General features: G+C 35.9%; 1 protein-coding gene and 1 long non-coding RNA gene across 2 annotated transcripts; both read right to left on the bottom strand.

The window, feature by feature from the left end:
- Window positions 1-1,504: 1,504 nt before the first annotated feature.
- On the bottom strand, window positions 1,505-1,984 carry LOC112037804 (uncharacterized). Its single transcript, XM_024070621.1, has one exon. It carries the CDS (start codon window positions 1,982-1,984, stop codon window positions 1,505-1,507), a length of 480 nt encoding a protein of 159 aa, XP_023926389.1.
- A 14,956-nt stretch (window positions 1,985-16,940) lies between these two features.
- On the bottom strand, window positions 16,941-20,129 carry LOC136069366 (uncharacterized). The gene is made up of 2 exons (XR_010630609.1): window positions 19,221-20,129; window positions 16,941-17,384 (listed from the first exon to the last, which is right to left on the bottom strand). It is a non-coding gene; the product is annotated as an uncharacterized LOC136069366 (long non-coding RNA).
- Window positions 20,130-20,375: the final 246 nt, after the last annotated feature.

The following is a 20,375-nucleotide window of genomic DNA, read 5'->3' as shown; positions in this document are numbered from 1 at the left end:
AGGTGTTTACACCACTCGTGGTGCTTATAGATTATTATCTTCATAAAAAAGATTGTCTCTCCCTAACTGTTCTAACTCTAGCAGACATAAGCACATGTGGAATGGCATTTGGTCTTTACAGGTTCCTCATAAAATAAAAAACCTATTGTGGAAGGCAACAAATGATGCTATCCCTACATTATTCAACCTTTGGAGAAGGAAGGTGGTCAAAGCTGTGGTTTGTCCGGGCTGTGATTTTGATTGTGAAGACACTATTCACGCCCTTTGGAGCTACCCTGCTCTTAGGCCGATTTGGGAGGCTGAGGAGTTAACAAAAAAAATTTTAAAGTATAAATTTTCCTCTTTTGCGGACCTGTTGGATATGTCTTTCAGGTTTAAAGAAGAAACGGATATGAATCTCCTTGCTGTGCTGTTTTGGTTGATTTGGGAAAAGAGAAATACTGACCGAGTGGGGAGCTGTTGGTCGAGCTTACAGGACTTATGAACAAGGGCTCGGTGTTTTCTCCGTGAGTTCACAAATGCCCACACCACTACTCGTCATCAGTAAATCTCTTTTCCAACCCAACAAGTTAGGTGGACTCCACCAATCTCCCCTCGATACAAAGTGAATTATGATGTGTCTATCTTCAAAGAATCAGGTACTGCTGACCTGGAAGTAATTATTCGTGACTCTATTGGGGAGTGTGATTGGTGCTCTTGCTGAACGGATCCCTCTTCCTTCCTCAGTTGATACGGTGGAAGCTCTGGCATGTAGGCGAGCTGCCTAGTTTGCTATGGAACTAAGTGTCTTTGATGCTACCTTCGAAGGCAATGCCAAGACCATATCTAAAGCGCTGGGTGAGGGAGGTTCAAACCATCCGGAGTTTGGTCTGGTCATTAATGATTCCCTTAGGCTAGCTAGTGGTTTTCGCTTTTGTAATTTCTCTGGTTTCTCAAAAAAAAAAAAAAAATGATTGAAGATTGAAAGCTTTGATTCTTCGCACCAGCACATGGTTACAAATATTTTGCTCATCACAGATCTTGCACCGGTCTTTCTCTCTCTCTCTCTCTCTCTCTCTCAACTGCTCTTTTTCATTTAATTAAAGTTGCTAGATACGCACCGACGCTAGCCATGTCCTGTAAGGGCTTAGTAGATTTGGCAATGGGATTGGTTTTGCAAGAATTCTAGAAACCCTTCATCGCATAACTTATAGTTGGCCTGGGCGGCAATGAGGTATGTCCTCGAGGAAAGGGGCTGATCGGCATCGAGGGAATTCAAGGCGTCTTTGTACTATATTATTTTACACAGACAAATGTCGAGATATTTATTAAAAAAAAGTTTAAGAATAATAGATTTTCTCATATCACAATGGCACAAGAAAGTGCTCTACATGACACAAATACAACAAACATGGTCTCCCCAATAAATTTTTAATAAAAAGATAAAAAAATCCAATTTTTTATTTTTTTTATAACAATTTCTTCATACCACTTTTATTCACTCATACAACTCACAAGCTCTTTTTCATTTAACTAAAGTCGCTAGATACGCACCTACGCTAGCAATGTCCTCTAAGTGCTTAGTAGATTTGGCAATGGGATTGGTTTTGCCAGAACCCTGGAACCCTCCATCGCATGCCTGGTAGTTGGTCAGGGTGGCACTGATGTAGTTCCTCAGGCCAGTGTAGTCATTGGCATTGAGGCTTTCCAAGGCGCGTTTGGAGATGGATATGGCACCGTCAAAATCCCTTATGCAATTATCAATTTCGGTGGACTTGGATTGGTTTTTAGCCACCGCCTTTGCGACTTTGGTCTCGGAAACCAATTTGTGACAGGCTGCAACCACGGCATCACGAGCGTTAGTCCGAGTGTAGACAATTGAATCACAGACTTGCTTATTAGGAGATTTGTCACAGAGGCCAGCGCCATGAGCGTGGCCAGTGAGGAGGATGACAGCTGTCGCTAAAAAGACATATGAGAAAAAGGTGTAGTCCTTGAAAACCATGGCTTTTGTTAGATTTAAGAACTACAAGGCTTTCTTTGTTGTTGGGGTTTAGTGAAAGATGACTTATGAAATGGTTGAGAAGTGATATATACCATTTTCAGAATGCTATTTATAGAAGAGAAATGTTGTCCACATTTTTTACGGTTAAGTGTTTGACTAGAAACTACCTTAAATTTTTCATTTTTTACGAATAGAGAGGATAAGAAGGGTGGTTTGTAAAGTTTACCTTAATTAGAGAAAAATATTTTGGCGTGTGTTTTGCTCGAAGTGACAAGTTGGGCATATTTTGGTTCAAGTAGTTACTCAACATCAACGTGGTCATCAACAAAAGTTAGCTATCTTTAATGGACTTTAAAATATGAGGGGTTAAGGAATTTGATGAACCATTTTAAGATTTTACCATTGAAGATCAAATTCTTTTTATTCAACATCAACTATTTTTGAACAATATGGGCAATTCAAATTTTCTATCCCCCTTTTATTGTTTCATTTTTTTTTTTTCAAAAAGATTTATTGTTTCATTTTATACTCCATTAATCACTATTTGTTATGTATTCATTTGACTTTCCTTATAAAATAATCAAAGTTAAAAATGAAAAAAATAAAATAAAAAATAATCAGCCACATGGCATGTTATGATTAGTGGAACACAAAAACTGCCATAGAGAATTTGTGTCCCACTTTCTAACATGCTATAGAGAGAGAAATTTTCTATCAATCACAAATTGCCACATCAAACCACTAAATTCATGCAGTACATTTAATGCAAATAATTACAAAAAGCCACATATTATTTAGTGGGTGTCACTATCATTATTCAGAGACCAATGACAATATTTCCAGTGTCAAAGAATAAAAATTACAAAGAATACTTGAGAACCAATCAAAGGTTAGCACGTGTTAATTTAAATGACATAAGTAGTCTAATTAAAAGTTTCCATGAGTTATTTTCAATTAAAGCACCGTGGCTAATCAAACAATGTCATGTGTTATTTTAAATTATAGCACAATGGCTAATCAAATAATGCCATGTGTCCCTTGGAGGACAAGACATAAAGTCCCTCCGTTTAAATTATGACACATGTCATTAATGATAGCCAATCACGTGTTGTCACACCTCCCCAACACTCCTACAAATATAGAGCCTTCTCAATCTTACAGGGGGATTTCACACACATTCAGAAGTCTCAATGCCTCAACCTTTGAATCTTAACAACGTTTGAAGAGAAATCATTCAAGTCGTCTTCCTAGATCTCAAAGTGCATTTAAATCAAGTCCAAAAGTGTTTAGAAACTTCAAAAGATTGCAAGTTAGTGTAGATCTACAGATTCAAGCTTCTAAAGTCCCAAAGAACTTCCACTACAATCTTCAAAGACGATGAACACACAAAGAACACGAAGAACATTCAAAGAACACACGAAGAACATGAAGAATGTGAAGAACGAAGGATTCCTAACAAACATATAGTTAGAGATTCATCGTAATTCTACTTCAAAGATCTTTTGATCCCTTTCTCAATCAAATTGAGAAGCATCTAGTGTTCGAATCAAGTTTATACTTGAATCAAAGATTTTTTTGAGATCGAATCATAGGAGAATTCTTTTGTAACAAGATTCAATTTTAGAGAATTGTACTTACTCATACATCAATACAAATTAACACTTGTGAAACATTGTCAATTGTTTGATTTTCAAACTTGAGATTTTGTGTTTACACATGCACCCAACTAGATTACATGAAGAAAATGACAAAAAATGATAGATTGAAAATATATAGGACTCTAAAAAAATATTAAATTGTAACATCTGCTTCTTCTTAGTTTAGGAGTTTGAACCACTTAGAGGAAGCATAAACTCCCTAGCCTTTGCACAAACTCCTATCCTTCTCCTATTAGAAAGCTTATGATAATTGCTTAAGTTTTCATTATTATCTTAGTTTTGATAGGTAATATCACATCAATTTTATATTTAATTACACATAAATATGTGAGTTTGAAATAATTCTCTAAAATAACCTCAATACATGTACTTTTCTCTTGTAGGATATTAAACCTGTTAGGTGCATGGCAACAAGTGGCAAGTGAGCCAGGTGATGGTCACTAATTCTATTACAAATAGGAGACTACATGTGAGTTCCATTTCATCTGTTTGTAGGAGTTGTGCTTAATAATGAATACTTGTGAGAATCCTTGTTCAATAAGGATTAGAAGTTGATGGTAGCTATGTGTGTAATATATAATGATAGAATTCTAGTTAAACCAATGTTAGGAATCCATGTGTTCCTAGGATTCATGTGGGGCAGTAGACTTGCTTATAATAGCAAAGACTAGTGTGCCACATAAGAATTGGTGAGAGCAAAAACAAGGGAGTGCTGCATATTGAAGAAAACAGTGAAATAGAAGCCACAGATGAAAAAGAGAGAGCAACCTAGAGGGAGCTACTTAGATATAAAGAAGGCAACAAGAAAGAGTTGTGTGTGGAGAAGAAAAGTATAAAGGAGAGAGCAAAGTGTTGCCGCCTTTAAGGGAGATAATTAGTGTGTGTGAGAACAAAGAAAAATAGGAGAGAATTTTCTTTAGCCATGAGACACACACAAGAATTATTGTAATTGATTTGATAATAGCGAACTGATTCGAATTTGTCACGTGGCTTTTCCCTCTAAGAAGAAAGGGTTTTCCAGGTAAATATTTGTGTTCTTGTGTGTAATTGCTATTTTGAATTGATAGTTTTGTTGATAATATTATTTGAGACCTAACAAAATCTAGCCAGCATATCATGTAGATATGCAACCAAAAGAATCCAAGGGCCAATATCAATAGAGGCTTGGTTTTTGAAGCATTAAATAAGTAACGAACTTGTAAGAATAAAAAAGGGTAGAATTGTAGACACCTCATTTTGTACCCTGTTAATAAACTTTAGTTCCGGTCCCAATGATGAGCTTGACATGTCTACAAAAGGCAATTGAAGTTATTTAGATAGTTTGAAAGTGACCTAAAAAGAATTTAGGTCTACCTTCCATGCATAAGATGAAAAGTTTGTCAAATTCAGCAATTTTGGTTTCAATCGTGCTAACTGTGAATGGTAGTAAAATTGTTGACCCAATTGTAGCAATGAAATGGAAATAATTACCAAATGGTAGCCAATGAAGTACCTCTATGATGCAGGACAAAAATAAAAGAACAAGAAAATTACAAGATAAAACTAAGAATCAGTACTTAAGTCATTTGGAATCAGCACCAAGCTAAACCCTTAGGAATCAACCCCTAAGTCCCTTATATAGAGCTAGAATTGGAGAATAAAGAGATAAAGATAACAGCATACCAAAACTAATCCTAATTGAACTCAAATACTAATCCCTATCTAATCTCAAATCTAATCCCTATTCGAATAAAAGTCTAAAATTATCCAATTTATTATAAGATAAATACAAAAATTTGAAAATATAAAATCTAACTCGAGCGATGCACGGGAAAATTACTGGAAATGAATGCTAAGTAATTATGCAAAATACCATTTAAATTTGTAAGATTGAATTTAATCAACCATTTTGTTGGCTTTATTTCATTCCAAATTTGCTTGTATTTCAGCATTTAGAAACCCTGTATTTAGGTGGTAATCTTGTAAGGGTAGTGTGTAAGAGACTGTGAAAAAAAACTCAAGTTTGTGCACTCAGCAAGTGGCTCGCGACTGGATCTCACAACTTGCTCGCTGCTTGCAAGTCACCAAAAGTGGCACACGTGTGTAGCATGCAGAGGAGCTAAACAGTCATGCTAGCTAGAGCACTACAGGACAAAAAGTCCAAACTGGCCATTCAATTAGTTTGTGGCTTGAACTCGCGACTCAGTCAAGTCGCGAGGCCAAGTCGCTAGTCCACTTTGTTTTGTAAAATCTTACTCTTCGCATTCCATTCTCATCCTAATATAAATACATACCCCTTATACCCACGAAATATAGAGAGCTTCCAGAGAAAATTTTGAGAGAGAAACCTTAGAGAAAAACAAGATTGACTCATCCATAATCTTCATCTTTGTTTCTTCAAATTCTTCTACTCTCACCCTCTCCATTTTTACATCATTGAGAGGTGCACTTAGCCAAATCCTTTTCTCACCATACCCATATCTGTGAGAAGGCTTTTTGGTGCTTGGGAAGCAGTTAGGAAGGGACCAATAGATATTGGTTGATGCTATGGGCTATAGCGAAATCCGATAAGCTAAAGAAGACAGAGGTTTGACGTAACCTCGTTGAAGGAAGAAGCTTGGAGGGCTTAGGTACACTGGGTAGATTAGGCTTTGAGGGTCTTCTGCTATTCATGTATCCCAACTTCATTCTTTATTGGATTATTAACCGCATAGAGAGCGACAGGGAGGTTTCATGTTGAGGACTTCGATTTCCTTTTCGATAACACATCGTTATATTGTCTTTGTGTTTGCATCTCTCTTCCCTTAATCTTTGCCATTTAATTTATGCTATGGATGTGATTTTATTTGGTTTAGATTATGTTATCAATTCTGATTTAGCTTATTTACATTTTCCGCACGTACATTGTTTGTTAATAAGCTTGAATTGGTAACTTGTAATTTGGGGGTCTAAACGTTCAAGGGTGTTTTACACATATTTTGAACATTCAATTGGTATCAAAGTGGGTACACTCTTTTTGGTTTAAACACTTTAGTGCGATCCTTGACCCCGTATTGAGATGGACCGATCTCAATTTTTAAATGCGCCACCATATTTTGATGGTATCAACTATGCCTTTTGGAAAGTCGGGATGAGGGCATTTTTGTGTTCAATGGATGAAACCGTTTGGGATGTGGTGGATATTTGATGGACTACGCTGGAGGCTGCCAAATCCATATAGGATAAGGCAACCCTCGCGGCGTCTAATGCAAATAGCAAAGCACTTAACGCTATTTTTTGTGGTGTATCTCCAGATGAGTTCCACATGATATCTCACATCTCTATTGCCAAGGAGGCATGGCAGATATTGGAGACCACGTATGAAGGAACGAAGAAAGTGAAAGACACTAAGTTGCAGATGTTGACCACTCGATTTGAGGAGTTCAAAATGAGTGAGGACAAGTTTTTTGACTCTTTCTATAGCAAGCTGAATGAGGAGGTCATCGGCAAGTTTTATTTGGGGGAGAAAACGGAGGATTCCAAGATAGTGAGGAAGATCCTTCAGTCATTGCCTAAAAGCTTCCATGCCACGGTGACAATAATTGAAAAGAGTAAGGACCTTGATGATATCAAAGTCCAAGAATTGATTGGCTCACTTCTGACTTAGGAACTGTCATTGCCCACACAAAGGAAGAGCAAATCTCTTGCTCTTAAGACAATTGATGAAAGGGTGGAAATTCACGACTCATCGGATGAGGATGTTGTCGAGAAGGATGTTGCCTACCTTGTGAAAACTTTTAGGAAATTCTTGAAATTCAAGAACAATGGAAATTTTGGTGATAAAGGGAAATTCCAAAGCTTCGGGAAGGAGAAAAAAGAATTCAAAAGGAAAGATGGAAAGGAATCCCAATCTACACAAGAAATCACTTGCTTCGAGTGCAACGGGCATGGACACTTCAAGAAAGAATGTCCTAATTATTTGAGAATGAAGGGCAAGGCATATGCCACAACTCTTAGAGGCTGTTTGGATGGCCTATTTCCATAACTCATAACTCAAAAATGGTGGGACCCATAGCGAGAAGTCTGTTTGGGAGAACCATAACTCTATTTCCATAACTCTGTTTCTATCACTCAATTCTTTGATTTTTAAGTTATAAGTTATGGAAACTAAAAACACAATTTAGTTGTTTTTAGTTTTCATAACTCATAACTCAATGGTATTTTTGTAATTCAACACACATGGGGGACCCACTAGTCATAACTCAGCCATAACTTTTGACCAATCTACCTTCTTCTTTTTTTCCCTTTCTTCTCTTAGGTTCGGTCTCCCCGGTGTTCTTCCTTCTTTTCTTTTTTTTCCTTTCTTCTCCTGGGTTCGATCTCGGGTGTTTTTCCTTTTTTTTTTTTTTTTTTTTTCTTCTTTCACTGGGTTCCTATTTCTGGGTACTAGGAAAAAAAATAAGCTACATCGAGTGACAGGTATGGGGCCCACAAACAGTGTGAAAAATATTGAGTGATGGCAAGTGAGTGATGGTGTCAAATAGGTGTGGTATTTTAAAGTGATGAGTGATAAGTGATGGAAATTGAGTGACGGAAATTGAGTGATGAAAAAAAAACCATCCAAACAGCCCCTTAATGACTCGAATTCATCCAATTCTAATTCTGAGGAAAGTTGTGATGAAGAAGGGAATTACGCCACTTTTATGACTATATCTCATGTTGAGTCTTCAGAGGACTTGAATTTGCTTGTACAAGAGCTTGGGGAGCATAGTGATGAGAAATCAATAGGAATTGTAGAAGAATCGAATGTTGAAGAAGATGAAAGTACAAAGGGTCTTCAAGAAAACTACAATTCTCTCCTTGAGAAATCAAGAGAATATGCACGTGTGGCCAAGGCAGCCATGAAAAAGATGAAGAAGGCAGAGGAGGACTATAGAAGTCTCCTAGTGCGACATAAGGAGGCCAAGTGTGAGATAGAGAAGCTGAACGGAGAGTTAACCGAAGCTTATTCAAAAATCAAATTCCTTGAGCATGAGGTTCAAGCCAATGCTAAAGTAGAGAGAGTCTCCTCCAAGAAGCTTGATGAAGTACTTGCTCATCAAAAGCCTTTCTCTGACAAAAGCAGATTGGGATACACTGGTGAGTGCAGTTCGGCTGCCAATATATTCAAGGAAATGAAGTTTGTGAAGGCTAAAGAACCGATGGTAGATATCATGAATGCTGAGAAAGTGAAGCCGAAGAAGAAGAAGAATGTGACTGACTACAGGTTTAAGACTAAGCCTCCTAAACAATCAATGATCAAACCTAATGGTAATGGGAAATCACTCCCAAAGTCACAAAGAGGTCTGAGAACTCAACACTTCTGCCATCACTGTGGAATTCAAGGTCACACTGAACCCAATTGTCATAAGTTGAATGCATTAAAGAATTCAGGTGCTCAAAGGTCGAGAGGTCCAAGACATGACAAAGGGTATTGGAATGCTGAACAATCAAAAGGTCAAGAAGGTGATCCCAAAATGAGGGATGCGATGAGGATGATTGATGTATTCACCACCTGTTTGGTAAGGTTCAACAAAAGATTTGGAAGCCACAACACTCGTACCCAATCCTATAAGGATATCACCCTAAACGCACGTGATGTGTGGGTGAAGAGGGGTACCCATGCATAAGCATTACAACACGTCCATGCATTAATACTTCCTACGTTTTTGTGACTTTGCTTGGTTGTGTGCTTTTGGTTATGATGCTAGCTTGATTTGAGTATTTGTTTTTATTTAATTGCTTTTGTTTTTAAATGTTTTCACATTGTTTTATTTTTTTTATCAATCTTTTCTTGCTTTTATGTCAAAAATCCAAAAACACATAAAAAATAGAAAATCCAAAAAGTTTGATTGACATTATTATGTTTTGTCACAAGCATGTTTTGCCTTGTACCTTTGTACTTATGGCTTTGTGCATTTTCAAGTGTAGCTTGTTCTTTATGCACTCATATCATTGTGGGAAAAATCTAGGCATCTATGTGACTGTTGTAAATAGATCTCCAAACTTGTCATGAATGATTAGTCAATGGTTGTGTTGATCTTGAAACTTGCATAGACTTGTGCCTATATATCTTCCCATACATTTATTTTTTAATTTAAAAGAGCTCAACAAATGTAAATCTCCAAATGAAAAGAGATAATGAGCTTCAAAAGCATGTCGCACACACTAGTATTTGACTAGGAAAAAGGGAAAGCAACCTAAAATAAAATGTATGATGCCCCAAAAGCCAAAGGCTTGCTCATCAAATTGAAATATCAAAAATTTCAGGCATCAATCTCACAATGAGATGTAATGATTCAAAAAGATCAAATGATACGATGAATATGGAGTCAAATGAAAAGCTTCAAAGTTATGTTGTCCAGTTTTTGTGGGAGGTCATATATGCATATTTCTATAATTGAAATAGGTCACTCTTCCTAGTGCTAATTGTGTATGCCTTGGTTGAATTGATCATTGAAGCTTCACATTGGACTAAGGACTATCTCATTTTTGGTACCCTCACATCACACATGTATATGTTCAATGAATGCCTTATTCATTTGTGTGATTGTATTTGATTAAATGTGTTTCACATACTCAATTTTTGTTAATCAAACACCAAAAGATTTTTGAGTGTTTTAGTTGTTTTTGGAAAGTATTTTGTTTTTACAAAAATTGTCAAAATTTTCAAAAACAGTTTTGCCTTGTTTTGGCAACTTGGTCCAGGTTAAGCCAGTTGCATGTTCTAGTCGAGAGCATTACTCAGAAGGTCTTCGCTACTTACTGGCGAGACAAAGTTCCAGTCGCGAAAAAGACTTAGAAATTTTTCAAAAATCTGGATTTTTAGAGCTCTCACGACTCATGTTGGCGACTTGTTCACGAGTAGAAGCTTCAGTCGTGAGGTTACTTAGAAGTTTTCGCGGCTTCCTTCGCGACTTACTCGAGGGTGGACCTTCCAGTCACGAAAAACACTTACACAATTTTTCAAAATTTTGTCTCTCAGGTGTTTGGCGACTTGCACATGACTTGACTCAATCGCGAAAATCGCGTGTTTTGCAGAAATAGGTCAGTTTTTAAAACCTTTTGAGTTTTCTCTCAAACTTTTGTGACTATTCATTGTCTTCCTCGTTTGAACCTCTCTCAAACTCACCGTGCTTCTCACAAAAACCTCCATTCTTTTCACCATTTCAACTTCAAACTCCAAGAAAAATGTATGGGTTTTCTTATTCTCACTTAGTATTTCATGTTCTTTGCCTTGGATTTCTTGTTTTGTGGGTTGTTTTTCGGTTTTGAGTTATATGATGATTCGGTCATGGGTTGGGTTATTTTTTTTGGGTTTGATTGAATGGGTTATGTTGGTCTTGTTTTTTTTTTTTAGGATGCTAGATATTGTTGTTGTCATGACTGTTTTTCATCCTTAAGTATGTTTACAGATCTGATCTATGTTGAACATACCATACCCATTGAGATATGTCTTATAGACATATGCTTATTTTTAGGGATTTTTGTAATTTACACTGTTTGTGGGTGTATTTGGTTCACAGTTTACTTATTCCATATCTACATATGTGTTTGGTTGGGTACCCTAAGTTGTTCATGTTGTGTTCCTGTGCACTTTGTCACACTATGTTATGCTTAAGAGTTGGTGATGAAACTGTACTATGCTCTTCTGTTTTGGGATATCTCATGTCACATTGATTCTGAACTGAGTAAAGACTAAATGTTTGGTATAAGTCTCTATTCTTTTCAATGCTACTAACCTGTAACTAATTTTTGAGTTTCCATCTATTGTGCTCTGTTTTTGTGGGCTTTGCTGCTATGGTTTTGCAGATGACTCCTACAAAGAAGAAAATTACTGCCAAAAAGGGCGACAAGAGGTAGAAGATGGACAATACAAAGTTCAGGACTCCTCAACATTTGAGAGATACATTTGGTTCTACATGCAAGCAACCATCATTCAAGAAAGATTTGTAGACTTGGTGGATTTGAAGAACACTTTCATTCCAAGTTGTTTTCAAGGCAGAGGTTGGGATAAGTTGTTGAGTGACTTGCCTGGAGTATGTGAGCCTCTAATCAAGGAGTTTTATGCTAATGCTTTGTAAAGAAAGCATGAGATAAATTGTTGGATACGAGGACATGAGTTCACCATAGATATGGATGACATAGATGAGGCGCTGGGGTTTGAAGACTTGGATGATCATGACTTCACCCATTACAAGGACGGGATGCTATCCATAGAAATTGTCCAATCTCATATTGGTGGAGTTAGAGAAGGGAGATACCTCAACACTACTACCTTCCCAGCTAACATGAGGTGTCTTACAACCATCATGATGTTCAAGCTGTACCCAGTGAGGAAGCTGACCACCATCAACAATGCTAGAGGCATCTCCCTCATGGAGCTCAAGGAGAACACCTACATAGAGCTCAAGGAGAACACCTACATAGACATCAGTGCTCATATCTTCTACACCATTGTTGATGAGACTAGAACAACCTCCAAGGCCAAGCTGATTTTTCCCTACCTTCTTATGAGGCTTTTTAGATTGAAAGGTGTGGAAATCCCTTAAGATATCAGCCTCATGCCTACTCCATCAGCCATCAACACTCTAGCCATTACGAGGATAAGAATTCGTCTCCCAAGTGATGAAGAGTAAGGTGATCAAGAAGAAGGTGAACCAATGGAGACTTAAACAGAGGTTGCAGGACAAACCTCAAGCTCAAGAGGCCAAGAGGAGCAAAGCATCATCTTCATCAGTTGTGCCTCTAGATGCATTCCAGATCAACCTTGAGAGGATTGATGGGCTCAGAGATGTCTAGAATGAACAATCTGATAGGCTAGCTGCACTCCAAGATCAGATGACCCTTCTCTCAGCAAAATTTGATAGTTTCACCACACAGCAGTGACCCTTTGCCATTCCGATCAAAAAGGGAGAGATTTGTTTTGAAGGGTAGCTCTTGAGGGGGAGCATGCATTTACTTTGTGCTTATGTTATTTATGTGTTTTGATGTTATGTGGTGGAGTTGGTATTATGTTTTGGATAATGTTTTAATTATGGGTTTGCTACACACTTTGTTAAACACTATGGTTAATTTCTTGGTTTTTAAACTCATGGTTGGTTTATATGATTAGGTTTTAAAACTTGTGTTATTATGGTTTAATGTTTATAAGTTTATATTATGTTAATTTGTACCCATGCTTTGTAGCCTAGTACTTGTTGTTAAATGTTATGCATTTTCTTTAAGTACATCACTCTTGTGCCTTTGTTGGATTTTTATCCTTAATGCAATTTCCTTGCATTGTTGCATTGGTTGAGTGTTGGACATGCAAATGATACTTTGCAATTGAGCTTATTAGCTTGCATATCCTAATGTTCATTCCATATGTGAATGAGCATTGTAGTCACTATTTATAGTGATTGTTTGTTTTTGGTCAAGTCATGGTCTATTGCTTAATTCCATTTTGCTTGATCACATTGTGCTTGCTCCATATGCATTACAAGTTTTCTACATACAATAATCATATTGTATTGTTGTTTTTCAAGAGATACTTGTTCTTATGGTTCAAGAGCTACACAGATTCTAGAGTTAGGTCTGAGTAAGTTTTGTTTAACTGTTCCCAACTCACATGTTAAGTCTAGAGTTTGTTTTAGGGTTTTGTCACAAAATAGCCAAAAAGGGAGGTTGTAAGGTTGAATTTAATCAACCATTCTAATGGCTTTATTCCGTGCCAAATTTGCTTGTATTTTAGCATTTACAAACTCTTATTTAGGTGGGAATCTTGTAAGGGTAGTGTGTGAGAGAGTGTGAAGAAAAGCTCAAGTTTATGCACTCAGCAAATGGCTCGCGACTAGATCTCGCGGCTTGCAAGTTGCCAAAAGTGGCACACGTGTGGAGCATGCAAAGGAGCTAAACAGTCATGCCAGCTAGAGCACTACGGGACAAAAAGTCCAGACTAGCCATTCAGTTAGTTTGCGGCTTGAACTCACAACTCAATCAAGTCACAAGGCCAACTCGCCAGTCCACTCTGTTTTGAAAAAACTAACTCTTCGCATTCCATTCTCACCCCAGTATAAATACCCCTTATACCCACGAAATGTAGAGAGCTTCCAGAGAGAATTTTGAGAAAGAAACCCTAGAGAAAAACAAGATTGACTCATCCACAATCTTCATCTTTGTTTCTTCAAATTCCTCTACTCTCACCTTCTCCATTGTTACATCCTTGAGAGGTACACTTAGCCAAATCATTTTCTCACCATACCCATATCTGTGAAAAGGTTTTTTGGTGCTTAGGAAGCAGTTAGAAAGGGACCAATGGATATTGGTTGATCCTATAAGCTATAGCGGAATCTAGTAAGCTAAAGAGGACAAAGGTTCGGCGTAACCTTGTTGGAGCAAGAAGCTTAGAGGACTTACGTACACTGGGTAGATTTGGCTTAAAGGATCTTCTGCTGTTCATATATCCCAACTTCATTCTTTAGTGGATTATTGACCGCTTGAAGGGCGGCGGAGAGGTTTTACGTCGAGGACTTCAGTTTCCTCTTCGATAACACACCGCTATGTTGTCTTTGTGTTTGCATTTCTCTTCCCTTAATCTTTGCCACTTAATTTCTACTATGGATGTGATTTTATTTGGTTTAGATTATGTTATCAATTCTGATTTAAATTATTTACATTTTTCACAAGTACATTGTTTGTTAATAAGCTTGAATTGGTAATTTGTAATTTGGGGGGTCTAAACGTTCAAAAGTGTTTTACACACATTTTGAACATTCAAAATTAAAAGACAAATATTAGTGAATGTTGTTATTTTTAGCTGTTTGTGCTACATCTAGAGTTTCATATCTAAGATTCTAAGGTACTACAATACTACTTGTAGCAATTAAAGCTCACAGTATAAGTATATTACATAAGGCCAAAACTTATATTATCTTCAAGCTACCCTTAGCCTTACAGAGTCCCTAACAAAAATTTTTTTTATTGAATTTGATTTCAAAGGACTTATTCAAAATTATTTGAATTAAACCTCACAAATTAGAAAGAAAAAATAAATAACATTACAACATTGTAGTTGATTAATATACAAATAAACTACAAATTTACTATGATAAATCACTATTAGTAATTTAGAAAAAAAATTAAAAAAATTAAAGTTGTTACCCATTTAACCTAATACTTTTTATATTCTAAAGTTGTCAAACACCTATTAACAAATAGCTATTGATATAAAATATTCAGTAATTCCTTCAATATTGCAAGTTGTTCATGCCGTAAAAAAATTGAGAGAATAACACAGCAAGCATCTTAAATTCTTTCTTGCTTGGATCCTACAAAACAATATGTGTATATATATATATATATATAGGGACAGCCAATCAAAGAGACAACCAATAATTATATTGTTGGTGGCAAAGTAAAGATTGAAAAACACTAAAGAAGCAAGTGGTTTGGCTAACATACCAGCTAGTTAATTTATAACAAAAGACATAAAAATCTTACAATCAAATAGAATCCATCTTAAAAGTAAATAAATACATGTGATACAATCAGATAAATAAAAGGTTTATCAAGATGATCAAGTTTGGCAATGAAGAAGATGCAATAGCTATTGTTGAGGGTATCTCTATCCTAAACTTGTGGTAAGGATGAAGATGCAACAACTACTAACTATGTAGATCTATCATAATCTTATTTTGATTCAACTACAGCAAAAATGACAATAATTACTATTAAAAATTATATAAAAGAACAATCTTTTATGATATAGCACATCAAGGGGAATAAATAATAAATAAACCTATGAACTAAACAAATTTCAGACACATATAAATAGAAGTAGAACACCCACTAAAGTGTTTCATTTCCTTAGACAATGTGGCTCAAGTCATAGCAAGCCCTAAAAAGAAAAATTATGAGGATAAAAAAGACACATGACACTTCACAAAAAAGTTGGGTATTAATGATAATATTTACTCCCTCTGTCCCAATTTGTTATTTATTTCAAACATTACTCCAAAATAAAGGAGAAAGAATATGTATACCTTTCCAAATGGGCTCCAAAGGAAATCGTAAAATGACAGCTTTATTTTTTTCCCATGTATGCCACATTCCATATGATACATATGTTAGGAAACCCATTCTTTATAGAGATACTTTAATTAATGTTAGCTCCTGAGGAGTTTCTCTTTCTCTCATACTGTAAGGGAAGGTAATGTTGTTGCACATGCTTTAGCCTAAAGAACAAGACTTTCTTTTCCTTTACTAGTTTGGATGGAGACTATTCCATCAGACATTGATGCTTTTCTTTTTGCTAATTTTCTTGCTTCTTAATCAAATTTCAAGCATGGTCTTTTACCTAAAAAAAAAACACTAAATGCATAAATAAACAGAAAAATTTGTGTCTTTGATCGGTGCAAAACTGCAAGTGCACAGTATCATAGTTTTATAGTAAAGTGATGAGAAGAGTATCGTCCTCAAGGATTGGTAACTTACTTTTGACAAATACCAAAATTATGCTAATCTCGATTTTATCTAGAGAAGTCACTAAGGTTGTTATAATTGGAATTTAAAATAAAATCAAATTAAAGAAAATAAGCAGAGGAAAAAAAAATATGTTGTTCAAAGATCAAATTAATGGGAAGAAAACTTCTAGGAAATCGATTTCACCTAATTCCTCACTATGCTTTACTCATCTAGCTAATTTAATTTAATTCTCTCTGTTTGTTAGCAATCTCAACAAAAACATCCAAAAGCCTCTTTCGATAGTCAATTGGAACCTATCTTGTTCATCAATTTACACAAGAGTATGCAATTTAATAAAGCAAGAAAGCATTAAGACCAATGATTTTAATACTACACAGGTTCATACAAGTCTTTCGATCTCTATATTTACCTATGCCGAAATATTCAAGATCTATCCTATAATTCCCTCTTTCGACGGCAAATCATAAGATCAAAATCATCTAATTAATGGCCTGTTAATTAGAAGCAGTAAGCTCACAATAAATTAGACAAACATGAAGAGAATTAATTCAATTTAACATGGAAAAGCAAGCATAGTTCGGAATTAGATTACATCGTTTTCCTAGAATAAAGAAAATTTAGTTCATGCTAAAAATTAAATTCAACATAAACGAATTCACCATAATTTTTCTGAGAAGACTTGAAAGGAAAATTAACGCTAAAAAATCTGCTTCAGCGTTCGCAGCTTCTTCTCGTCTCTTTCTACTTCAGCCTCTCTTCCAGCGTCAGCCTCTGTTTCAGCGTTTTTTTCCTCTGTTTCAGCCCCTCTGTTTCAACGTTTTTCTCCTTTTTCAGCCCCTCTGTTTCAGCCTTTTTCTTTGGTTCAGCTTTCAGCGTTTTTTTCCCTTTTCTTCTTTCAGTTTCAGCGCTCTCTGTCCAGCAAAGAACGTATTTTTTCTCTCCTCAGTTCAGCGCCTCTTTTCAGTTCAGCGCCTCCCTTTTCTCTAAACGTGTTGCCCTTTTTCAGCCCAAAAACGTCCCTCTTTTTAGCCCAAAACGTTGCTCTGTTTCAGCCCAAAAATCTTCCTCTTTTCAGCCCAAAACGTGGCTCTTTTTCAGCCTCTTTCTCCAACGTTTTTTTTTTTTTTTTCTGTTTCAGCCCTCTTTAGTGTTCAGCTGCCTCTCTTTTCAGTTCAGTCGTGCTGCCCTTTTCAGCCCAAAACATTCCTCTGTTCAGCCCAATATTCTCTCTAGCTGCTTCATGTCTCTTTTATTTGGTTAAATCTTTATTTCTTTCAAATCTGCAATAAAATTTAAATAACAATAATGAAGTCTAAAATCAACAAAAATAAATAAAATTAGACTAAAGTTTAAAGTTGAGAAGTGATAAATTATGCCAAATTATGCAAGTCATCAGTCTTGTGGCTTCTTTTGTTATTCTTTTACTAATAAAATGATAAACTTAACTTAATAGAGACGCGGAACACCATGAACTTCTTTTGACATATGCTTATGCAAATTTGCAATAGTACTTAAATTTTAAAATTATTATACATTTTTTTTTATTAAGATATAAATATGTGGATGAGTTTAAAATTGATCAATACCAAAATATAATTGATCGAATGCTCTACAGCATATCATCAAGAATATAATCTAATTTACTTTTTTTCAATTGAGCTAGATTAATACGTAATATTGCTTACTAAACCAAATTAAACAACTTCAACACCACCAAAATAAATAAGGACAGTGAAGTGCTAAATTTTTTTTTTTTCTATTTCTTTGTTGTATATCTGATGTTCTGCACAAAACCCGATATCTCTCTTTTGCTACAAAGGACATAAGTTTCGGTTCTAAATAGACACTTATAGCAAAGGATATTCATACCAACTAGTTCATGAGAATATTTTCAACTCCAATTATTATTAGTGTTTGAGAATACCAACATTTCTTCAAATTCAAACTCAATTAGAAATTGGTACAATAATTTTTATCGGACCATATATTCATGTTGGAACATATATTGAGTTCATAAAAACTGAGCAAATCCACCTTAAATAGAGGCCCAAGAAGGCCAACATTAAGAACTCTTGATATGTAACTACCAATTTTTGTGGGATTCACCACGCTAAAGAACTTAATAACATATCACCAGTAAATTTTAATTATTTCAACCAACCCAAACAAATAAAGAGAGCGATAAAAATTGCCACCAACAGCTATGAGTTGCAATACAAATTGTGGTCACCAATAGCAATGAGTTGCAATACAAATTTCTAGTAATTCACGCCATGCTTGAGTTATACTAATGCAACAACAATACAAATTTCCAATGTCAATGATACGCTACATGAACTGTTTAGCCTCTCTTATTAAACAATATCTACATAACTTGGTCAGCCTCTCTCATTAGACAATATCTATGCAAACTGTTCAAACTCTCTCACTTGTAGTTTCTACTTCAGTAAACAATTCTACATATCATCCACTTTAGAGCCAAATATTCTTTTGGCTACCTAAACTATTCGGCCAACAAGGGAATCTCCTTCCAAAGCAATAGGCATGTAATTGCTTTATTTATATCCATGTGATGGCCAAGAGTACAATCAAAGCTAATAGAAGGAATTTTAAATCGATTTCAATGATGATTGAGGGATTCACTTAAATGAGGAGATTAAGAAAAAATGAGAAGTATCATGTTTTGAGTATAGTATTGAATTTTAAACTCTATAATTCAATTCGCTAACTACTAAAACACCTTAGCAAATTGAAAATCCACAGGCACAGATTACACCATTCAATTGGATTTTTGCAGGCACGGATACTGCTAAAACTCTGTCATTCAATTTTCTAACTACTAAGACTCTATCGCACGGATACTACTAAAACTCTATAACACTGATTACACAATATAAACCAATAATGTTACCATTTCAAACATAAAAAATAAAACCCAAATCAATTTTAAGCACAGAAACAAACAATCATATATTAGTACAAATACATAACCTAAATACATAAAAACTCATACATGACCCACAACAAAAAAGATGTAGTAACAAAATTTATAAAAAAAAATAAAATAAAATAAAATAAACAATAAAAAAGAATAATACTATTAATCTAATCCTTACATTGAACTATTATGCGGGACAGTCACAAGAATTAGGGCTGTCCACGGGTCGGTCCGGGTCAGGTTTGTGCCCAACCCAGAACCGACCCGCTGGAATCAGGTGGGGAAAAAATGAACCTGCCGCCGACCCGCCGGAGTAATCGGGTCGGGCGGTTCAAACCATCAACGGGTGGCGGGCGGGTCAGTCAAAGTCATAGATCTGAGAAGACGGTAGAAAACGGTGAAAAAAACAAAAAACCGGTGAAGAAACCCAAATTTCGGTGATACTTTTTCCAGATTCTGGTGATTTTTCACTTAGACTCTATGAGATTTCACCATATCCGGGAAAAATATCACCGGATTTGATGAGATTTCGCCAGATCCGATCAAAATCTCACTGGATCTAAGGGAAATATAACCGAAATCTGGGTTTTTCACTAGATTCTGGAAATTTATCGCCAGATTCTAGAAAACCATCGTCAGATTCTAGAAATTTTGGCCAGGAACTGGAAATCTTTTGGTCGGTTCAGGTTTTTCAGATTTTAGGGGAGGAAAACCGAAACCAACCCGCCGGAATCAGTTTTCTGATGGTGAAGACCCGCCGCCGACCCGCCGGAGCAGTCGAGTCGACCGGATTCGGGTCGGATCCAGTCAATTCTTCGGGTGGGTCAGGTTACCGGATCAATCTGGACAGCCCTAACAAGAATAGAGGTCAAGAGCAACTGGGATTTAGCGATACTTGAACTGAATCATCTAGCTTTTTAGTATTAATATAATGTGAGAAGAGGAAGAGATGAAGGAGTTAGAAAGCCAAAGTCTGGCTTTAGAAAGCTAAAGGGTTGCTGTTTGAGATTATAACTAAGGAACACAATGGGTTACCATCTGAAATTGTAATCGTGAAACACAAAGGGTTGCCGTCTAAAATTGTAACTGTGTAAGAGATAGGGTTGGGAATTATTTTCTTTTTATTAGTATTTTTAAATTTAGGAAAACTATTTTTAAATTGTATTAATATAGTGTGAAGAGAGAAAGAGATGGAGTTAGAAAGCCAAAGTATAGCTTTAGGAAGCTGAAAGGTTGCCATTTGAGATTGTAATCATGGAGTACAAAGGGTTGCCGTTTAAAATTATAACCGTGTAATAGATAGGGTTGGGAATTATTTTTTTTATTAGTATTT

The sequence above is a fragment of the Quercus suber genome, unplaced genomic scaffold, assembly GCF_002906115.3.
Source record: "Quercus suber isolate HL8 unplaced genomic scaffold, Cork oak 2.0 scaffold_165, whole genome shotgun sequence".
In the NCBI taxonomy this organism is placed as follows: domain Eukaryota; kingdom Viridiplantae; phylum Streptophyta; class Magnoliopsida; order Fagales; family Fagaceae; genus Quercus; species Quercus suber.
This window is presented reverse-complemented; position numbering and strand designations above follow the sequence as displayed.

Coding starts and splice junctions, on each gene's coding strand:
- LOC112037804 (XM_024070621.1), bottom strand. CDS start 1,984: ATGGTTTTCAAGGACTACACCTTTTTCTCATATGTCTTTTTAGCGACA.